This window comes from Triturus cristatus, chromosome 8 (assembly GCF_964204655.1).
Source record: "Triturus cristatus chromosome 8, aTriCri1.1, whole genome shotgun sequence".
In the NCBI taxonomy this organism is placed as follows: Eukaryota; Metazoa; Chordata; class Amphibia; order Caudata; family Salamandridae; genus Triturus; species Triturus cristatus.
Genome location: NC_140591.1, coordinates 1,566,449,984 through 1,566,459,722, shown reverse-complemented (window position 1 = coordinate 1,566,459,722; position 9,739 = coordinate 1,566,449,984). Strand labels below are relative to the sequence as shown.

General features: G+C 45.1%; 1 protein-coding gene across 1 annotated transcript; it reads right to left on the bottom strand.

The window, feature by feature from the left end:
- Window positions 1-2,033: 2,033 nt before the first annotated feature.
- Window positions 2,034-2,990, bottom strand: LOC146806173 (olfactory receptor 51G2-like). The gene has a single exon (XM_085623883.1). The coding sequence runs from the start codon at window positions 2,988-2,990 to the stop codon at window positions 2,034-2,036; it is 957 nt and encodes a 318-aa protein (XP_085480009.1).
- Window positions 2,991-9,739: the final 6,749 nt, after the last annotated feature.

The following is a 9,739-nucleotide window of genomic DNA, read 5'->3' as shown; positions in this document are numbered from 1 at the left end:
ATTGCCTTCTCTCAGCTTGGAAAGCACCTTTTCATCCAAGACAGAGCTGCACACTACCACACACCACTGCTACATTGCATGCGTGCTTGATGTAGCGCCACGGATCTGGTTACATCCAGCTGGCCAAGCCTTTATTATGGTGAAGCAACCAGACCATCAGCATGCACAGGTAAAATGGCATGTACTACAACTGGCCCTTATGTTGCAGGGATTCTGCTGAGAAACAGTATTATGCCAGGAGCACTGGACTTTGGAGTGATAGGACACCACATTAGCACTTGTGAGCCCAAATCCAGACTAGCTCATAATGCCTCACTTACTCTCCTGACCTTTCCAGAGACACAAGTGAATTGGTATCCCAGAACACAACTTCAGTCCTCAGGGTATCGCAGGAAATTAGATCAGTCCCTTTCGTGTTTCTCGCCCATGATTCATCCACAATAAAACAAAGAGAGACACAAGGAAAGTTTATAAGATTGATTAACCCTGTCATGAAGCTGGTGTGCTGCAGTTATGAGACATATATAAATCATTGGAATACCGAACAGGGCCAACAGGCCATGCAGAATAAAAAACCCTACCATGACAAAACATATACTTTGCTACTCCATCTCCCTACTGATAAATAATACGTGAGCTCAGTAATTAAATAACAGATCTCTGGAATTACAGTCGGGCCCCGTACCTTGTCATGGTCAGGAGTTCTGCATCTCCAAGTGTGCAAGGTAGAGGCGCTCGGTGCAGGACTTTCATGCTCTGCAAGAAAGAGGCGCGCTGAGAGAAACAGCATCTGGATTCTAGTGTTGTGTCTTTGTAGCCAACCGGTCACTGGGAAAATGAAAGTACGGTGTTTGTTTGACCTTGTATGATTTTTGTAAACTGAGTCTCATGCAACCAAACTAAATAGCATCACAGTGAATAAATGAAATGTGTGACGTGTGCAAACGAAGAGCAGTTTGATACTTGCACCCAAGCCGACTTAAGGGAGATTCAATGGTCCCTGAAGGGAAGACGCCTAACACTTACATGCCGCTAGCACTGCTATTCTCAAGTAATCAGGTGACCTGATGGTAGTCACACTTGCTAACAAGAACTTTGGGGCAGATTTACAAGCCCCTTGCGAGACTTTTACGCCGCTGTTGCGTCACTTCTGTGACGCAGCGGCGGCGTAAACCATGCGCCATGTTGAGCCTTATTTACAACGTGACGCATCTAGGGAGATGCGTCACGTTGTAAAGCCCTGCGCTGCATTAAACCTGCGTCAGGTTTAATGTATGCAGGGTGGGCGTTCCGTCAGAAAAAGCCTCGGAAAAGTGACGCAGTGAAATCTACAAGATTTTACTGAGTCACTTTTCCGACGCTGCTGCGTCAAAACCCTGCGCCTGCTTGAAGCAGGCGTAAGGTATTACGCAGCATTTTAGGTATGAGCAGCCCCTGAGCATTGCTGGAGTTGCATCGTGCTTGCGACACGACTCCAACAATGCGCCGCCCTTATGCCATCAGATGCGTCACTCATCTGTTTATCCTTGCGACACGATGCGCTGCATTGTAAATGCGGCGCATCTGTGGTGGCGCAAGGGAAAACTTGCGTGACGCATCTTTCCTGGCGCATCCCTGCTGATTTGCAGGGCTGCGCCAGGAAACATAAATATGCCCCTTTGTGTATTTGTGGCGTTATCGGACTGCTCTGGGTGTCAATGTCACTATCTAGAAATGGGTCCTGGGCGTGTGGGCGCCGTCCAACATAGGTCCAACATAGACCAGAGATCCATCTAAAGGTGACTCATGGCAGTGAGACGTGCTCACAAATCATGCAGGGGGCATTCATGTGCCAATAATACAGATATTCCTTATGAATTTCAATGGAATTATTTATGGACTTGATGGTATGAATACATTACAGAGAGGAGTGCTTGAGAGTTGCATAAATCACCTAGCTTTAGACATGAGCTCTCAGTAACCTCAACCCCCCCCAGGGCCATAAGATTCTTGGGTGGGGTCCAGCTAGAGTTTTAGCATCCCTAGCAAAGACCTCAGTTGCCCTGGTTTGCTACCCAGAACTTTTTACGCAGGGCATTACGTATCTGTTTGGTTTTTATGCTGTAAATCATTGGATTTAGTGCTGGTGGTACGACAAGTAATATCCCACCCAAAAGAACACGCAGAAGGATTGAGTCCTTTTGTCCATATCTGCTAGCCAATGACAAACTGATGAGTGGGATGTAAAACAGCATGACAACACACAGATGGCTCACACAGGTGTTCAAAGCTTTCAGGCCTTCTCCTTGCTGGGCTCTGTTCTGGATACTCCTTAGAATCATAATGTAAGAAAGCAGAATGAAAATTGCATCTACCGGGTATGTGGTGATCACCACAACCAGGTTGTATGTACTTGTAATTGCAGTGTCTGCACACGCAAGCTTCATAACGTCAGTGTGATAGCAGAAGGCAAAGGAGAGGACATGTTTGTCACAGAATGGAAGAATTTTCAAAAGAAATGGCACAGCAAAATGAAGACAAAAGCATCTTAGCAGAGCCACCAGTCCTATTCTAGATATTATCGGGTGTAAAATTGAGGCGTATTGCAGAGGTTTACATATGGCAACATAGCGGTCAAAGGCCATGGCCACTAAAATGGAAGACTCCATTGCACAGAGCATGTGTATAAAGAAGAGCTGAGTCAAGCAGGCAAAGAAATGGATTCTTCTGGAGTCAAACAAGAACACGCTCATCGTTGTGGGTAAGGTAGCAAAAGTCAAGCAAAGATCGGTGGTTGCAAGCATGGCGAGCAAAAGGTACATGGGATCTCTGAGCTGTTTGGCCAGTTTTATGATGGATAAAATAAGGCAATTGCCCAGAATAGAGAGAAGGTACAATGAACACAGAGGAAGAGACATCCAGATGTTTGTATTGTTAAAATCATCTGCCCCAGGAAAACCCATCAGCAGGAACCAAAGGTGATCGATATTGCTGGAATTCACAGTAGACATGATGGGGATCACATTAAAAAGACCTATAAATTAAAATGTGTAATAAAGTTAGTCAAAGAAATGTCCAATGTTCATCAGTAGACAATTAAAGTAAGGTTCATATTTATCAGTTTTTATGATGCTCAATTCCACCGTGCCGTGATGCGTGAAAGGGAAAGGTAGGAATGCACCATATTTAAAATTATACTAGGCCTGGCTAGTGAACTCTGCTTCGTTTGCTGAGTTTTCTCCCCACTCGCCAACGCTAAGTTGGAGAGCGCGAGCAAGGAAAATCCAACTCTGGACGGCTTCTCAGCGTGATTTCTCAACGCGGGCGGTGATTGATAGTCGCTACCGCTCGCAATGAGAAACCTTCCGTTTGCGTTTAGTAAGTTGCTGCTCGAGTAGAACTTCTACTCGAATGGCAGAAAGAAGCTGCGCCCTCTTGCAATGCATGTGATACCATTCGCACTGATTTTATTGCGTGGGACAAACAGCTGGTGCTAAAAATTAGTGCAAACGGCGCAAGGTAATGCACTCTGCCGCTAGCGGAACTCCACGTAGCGTGGCAGAATTTTGTTCTCTCTTTGCTGAGTACCCCATAGCAGAACTCTGCAAACTATGCCCAGGCCTACATTATAATGTGCATTCCTATTCTTTTTTTAGCGCTGGTTCATTTTTGGTTGCTCTAGGGCGCAAGGGTGCCTACGATGTAGGCAGGATTGTTTTTGTACAGGTAGGGACACATTCCCGCACAACACAATCCTCAGAGACATTTTCCTCTTTCTATGTGTGCTGAAGAATGGAATGAAAAATGAAGTAGAGGAAAAAATGAGGAGAAATAAAAACATTTCTCCTCGTTCTGCCTCATCTGGGGAGGCATAGCATTTTGATGCATTCCCAGGTCTATCACTAATGGTTAAACTGGGAATGCGGCGGTATCCATTGGTGGATATGTGGGGACACCCACACTCCACCATGGAACGGCTCCCTGGTGCAGAGTAACGCAAGGCAGTGATTCGCGCTGCCTTTAATTTCTCCAGATTCATTAAGTCATGCCATGTAAGGAAGCGATGCACAACCTTGATAAATCAGTCCCTAGATGTGTAGGAGAAATGTGTTATTCAATGTCTCATGGGCTTTCTCCAGAATGTGTACTCTTTTTGAACCATGGTACACCTCAAAACAATTCAGAAAGACCTAAATAAATTCAAAATACATACTTCACGTTTTTGTAATTTTCATTTGTTATGAAGTGGCAAAACTAAAAGTAACACAAATACATTATATTATGACTCCACCTACAGGAAATCAGATTTCCAAATAATAAGTGAATAAAAAAATTATATTTAAACAATGTACTAATTTTGCATTTTAACTATACTGTTTAAAACCTTATATAAATAACGACATTGAAGATGTAATTTTCTTACCCTGTAAGAAATACATTGTTGCTATTATGAAAACCAAATATGAAACGGAGATGAAAGGAACTACGGATGGTGGATGTTACATTGAGCAGGGGAGGTATAATTCAGAAAAGGATGAGAAAGGGGTAGTGAATGCCAGTGATAGGCAATTTTACAAGAATATAGCATAGTTACAGTATACAACATCCATATTAGGTCACATCAGGTAACCCTGATGCGTGGCAGCCACCCCCTTCACTCAGGACCTTCATTTTGCCACACAGGCCCTGAATACACTTTGCACGGGCGATTTTATTGTGCGGTAAAATGACATGCGCATTTACTGTATCATAAAATCGCCTTGTCTGCTACGACAGTTGGAAAAAGAAGCAGAAAGACACTTGCCTCATGCAAATATTCAAGAAAGAAAGCCATGTTTGGTTCCCCCACCCCTAGTAAAATTGAGTGATGAAAAACCAACTTACAATCAGGATTGTGAGAAAACAGCACAAGCCATCATGACTTAGGCTAACTTCGCCCACGTGATGATCAGGGCCTAAGTGCCTGTCATTTGTATGAATAGAGCAATTGTGCTACCATTTGTTTAGCTGGCACACAGTTGTAGGGCAGCAGCACAGGCAGGATTATTCTCCTATCTTCTTTATTTTCTGCTCTGTCTTCATCTTTTAAGTCTGAATGCCTTCCAAAAATCGAAATGTTCCTTATTATGTGCATTAGATTGGTGAACTCAGCCATTGACAAGCTTACTCTTGTTTCAAATCAGCTTACTGAGATCGCAAGTAGTAACAATAAATCTTTCATAACCTTGTGGATGACAAAACAGGCAAAAACGATGAGAAACAGCCATTACAACACGCCCTTTAACACGCGATACATTTACAATGCAGCACTTACAACGCGATTACCGTTACCACGCATCGCTTGTATCAAAAGTGATTTTACAACGAGTATGCCTTACCAAGCATGCCTTTACAATGAATTATGGGGCATATCTACAAGGATGGCGATAAATAGACGCAAAGCGCGCTTAGCGCTTATCTATTTATCGCCATCTATCGTTTCATTATATCACCCTGTTAGCGTGTTATTTACAACGTGTTTCCCCAGGGCGATATAATTACCAGCGATAGCGGGGAGATCGTTGTTTTGCAGGGAACATCGCTGGTTTTCCAGTGATGTTCCCTTCACAACGGCGATAACCTTGCTAATACGACCCACAGGGTCGTATCAGCACAATCCACCCCCATTATAGGTATGCCTAAGTCTGCATTTTAGCAGACGTTAGTTTTTGGAGAAAACAGCGGTTTTCTCCAAAAACTAACGTGTGCTAAAATGCTGGGGCAGTCTTGTAAATATCGCGATGTGGACATCAGCGATATTTACAAGGATGTCCTGCCCAGTGACGCCCACTTTGCATCTCATTAGAGATGCAAAGGGAGGTGTTGGGTAAAAGGGTGCTAACATGCGCTAATGCATGTTAGCACCCCCTTGTAAATAGGGCGATATTTTAATCTCCGCTTTTTTGGCTTTAAAAGCCAAAAAAGCGGAGATAAAGCCCTTGTAATTATGCCCCTGAGTTGTAAAGGTATGAAGGGTAAAGGCGTATGCGTGGTAAAGGTAATCAGCGTCTTAACCTCATTCAGCTGCGACGAAAGTCGAAGACGAAGAGACCCTCTGCAGCTGGAAGAAACTGGCGAAGAGACAGACGTCAGTCTTCTGACCTGCCAAAGGGTGCCTCCTTTGGCGCTAGGCAGGACATACTGCGCCAGTGCAAGGAGAGGACAGGAATGCGCTATATAATGTTACATTTGGAGCATTCCTGCCCTCTATCTGTCATGCAATGCAGTGCAGGAAGGTGTCTTGCTGAGCCGCCTTGCAAGACATTGTGATAAATCTGCCCCTTGGTATTTTATAATAATATTTATTTATTATGGTTGATTCTTCTGTAAATTATATGAACACAATACTGAATACCTCAATATAATTACAAATATTATCAGAGTGAATACAAGATACAACTAAACATTGTTCAGCACACATGCCTAACCAGTGTGACTAAAACTCCCTGACTAGATGCAGCATTTTATTACTGGTAATATTTAGTCTGTTTCCAAGTTGAGTAGAAATAATGCGGTGCAGGCCTGAGTTTAGCCAGTGGTTGCAGGTGGGTCCCACTCGCACTCATTGTTGGGATCAGGAATTAAGTCTCCTCTTCTGACTTTGATAAAGAGAGAGGAAAACAAAAACGGTAGCAGAAGAAGGTGGGAGAGAAAGAAGGAGAATCAGTGACAAAAGGAACAAGCAGAGATTAAACATAACCTGCAAACCTGAGAGAGAGGGACACAATTTGCTTGGTAGTGGGTGAAAGCGGCTAGAGGTGGAGTCAAGACCTCACAGCCTTGTTTGTCGGTACCTTCCTCATTCATCAGGAGTGGCTATGGACCGCTGAGCAACTCTTTGGGCCCCAAAACGTACTATTTCACAAAGTAAGCACCGCCTTTAAGCATGCATGAATCCTAAACCCCACATAAAGCAAGACTTTGAGGATACTATTCGAATGAGATACAGGGGCATACTTATGGAATTGTCACGCAGTGCAGCTCAGCAGTTAACCTGCTGCGCGGCGCTGCATGACAGAAAAAGGCAGGAATGCACCCTATTGAAAAGAATGCAGCTGGAGCCATGTTGACAGTCTAGCGCCAACGCAGGCCCCTTTGCACTGTGTTGCCAGGATTTCTTTTGTGCAGGAAGGGCCCTGACATATTTCTGCTCATTGCGCCTCCTCTGGAAAGCCATGTCTTTCTGGCACATTCCCAGGTTTACCTGTTCTTCTAAACCTGTGAATACATCCAAACCCATGGATGTTGTGTGGGAACATCTACACAACACACATGGAAACGCCTCCCTGGTGCAGGGTAATGCAATGCAGTGATTTGAGTTTGCTTACATCACTCAAGGTCTATAAAGCCTTGCGTGGCTTCATGAATCTCACTTTTCCTTTGCGCCGCTCTTGCACCATTTTGCGTGGTGCAAGAGAGACACAAAGGGGCTCATAAATGCGCCCCTTAATACGGTGTTCACACCATCAATCAACAATAGTCAATATACAAAGGTCGGCTGTACTCTGCTGTACTGGAGCATCTGTATAATGTCCCATACCACTCACAGGGCAGTGCAGGTCTCTTTGTAATGTGGTCCTTGGTCCCATTTGACTTGCGTGGTTGGAACCGGGAAGGGTGGACTCTGTCCTCTGTGGGAGATGCAGTTCGAGTTGCGGTTCAAAAGCGCGCTCCAGACAAGAGTTTCGAAGTGGCCCAAAGCATACGAATGAAGTGTTCCCCAGACCGTGAGAGCAGGTGTCACCATGCACTCATACCTACCCTTTGGTTTCACATATAACAGTCTGCATCTTTTGATCGTAATGATGGGAAGAGATGTCTTTATTTATTGATTTACAGAGTTGGGGGTGTCTGATAATGCCACTTCTCCCAGTAGCTACTGCATTTCAAAGTATTGGTGTCTGGGCGTGCTGAGGAACACACCCCACTCATGCAAACACGCCATTGGTTAAAGGTGACAAGGCCCTAGTGAGGCGTTGGCAAAACTACGAAAAAATTAATCAATTCTGGGCTCCTTGAAACGTGCTAGCTCAGAAAGTATAAGCTGGTTCCATACTCGCTTTCAACCTTTGCATGAGTCAATTCAAACCACTTCTAAAGCCCTGTCCTGGATTGTTGTCGATTCCAGAGTGAAACTGAAGGTCGCGGGCACCATCGCCAATGCTTGTTGTGACAAAAAGGCGAAACCATGGACCTCACTGCACCGCAGGTGAGACCGTGAATCGGGCATCTATCACTTTATTAATCAAGATCCCTGCAAACTTCAGTAATATGGCTTCCAGGGTTCCAAAATGTGTACCCCCATAATCTGCAGCCTCTAAACAGAAGAAAGGCGCTTCTAGATCTGAGAACTGTGAACAAGAGCAATGATGGCGGGTTCATGGGTAGATGTGCACGCCTCTCGTCTACCTGGATTCTATAATGGGTGCAAGGTGACGTGCCAGGGCATTGTATGCCATCTAATAAATTAATGCATGTATTCAAAAATATTAGCAAAGGCAGGACATTCCACTATGATCATGGATAGATGGATGGATAGAGTTGAGTGGATAGATGGATGAATTGATAGAGTTGAGTGGATGGATGGGTGGATGGATGGATGGGTGGATGGATGGATGGATGGATGGATGAATGGTGTACAGGAATGCGGATGACAAGTTGTGGGATACTTATTACAGCCCTGACCTTTCCCCTGACAGATTACCGCAGACGCAGTTCACACCGAATGAAATTGTTCGGGAGAAACGGCTCGTGAAAAAAGCGAAAAGTGTAATTTGAGTAGGGGTGGGCGGAATTTGCGAAAGCGACTTTCGCAAATTATCGCGAAAATGTTAAAAATCTCCGCAAACAAGCGGAAATATCGCGAAGATGCAGAAGTTTTTTTCCCGCCCGTTCGCGATATTTTCTGCATGGTTGCGGGTCGCTAACTTACCCCTGCGGTTGCTCGCGGGCGCGGCCATCTTGTTTTCAGTTGTCTCGCGGTGCATGATCGCGAGAAGAAAGACGTGATCGCGCGACGCATGACGTCACTGCGGACGCGAACTGTCGCGAGACAGCGCAAATGGCTAAAACAATACAACATCTCATGGAGAACGCGACCGGATCGGGAAAACTTGTCGGCGAACGCGGTGATTCAGGTAAGGCGATCGCGCACGCGCGAGAATGTATTATTTTACAGCGCGAGCAAGAACCAAATTATCGCAAAGCTGCGGAATGCGGAAATTTTGACATTTCCGCGCTCTCCGCGGAACGCGGAAATGCCAAATTATCGCAAATTCCGCGAACGGAACGGAAATTTTGCCCAGGCCTAAATTTGAGGCGTGAAATACCAATTACGCATGTAATTCCCCATTTCCAATTCCAAAACTAGCAATAGAAGGCATTTACCACCCATGAATCTTGAGGGATGCCGGAAAGAGCCTACACCAGGCGCAAACATCCTAACTAACTACTAATTTTCCCTGATGAAGGTACAATAAAACATGTTTCCTGGCATTCAATGAAACACAGATCACTGGAAAGGTGCGGGTCCGGGTGTCCCCGCTGTGGTCACAGTGAGAGGGACGAGGACAGCACGCCCCAATCAGAGACCGCAGCTCAGGCCGTTGTTGGAGTCTTCGGACAATGGACTCAGCTTCTCGTGAGAGTCCCGCAGCATGAAGGTAACATGCTCGACCGCTCCCTGACTCGCAGAAAGGACTCAGAGGCTTAAACAGACGAG

Coding starts and splice junctions, on each gene's coding strand:
- LOC146806173 (XM_085623883.1), bottom strand. CDS start 2,990: ATGTCTACTGTGAATTCCAGCAATATCGATCACCTTTGGTTCCTGCTG.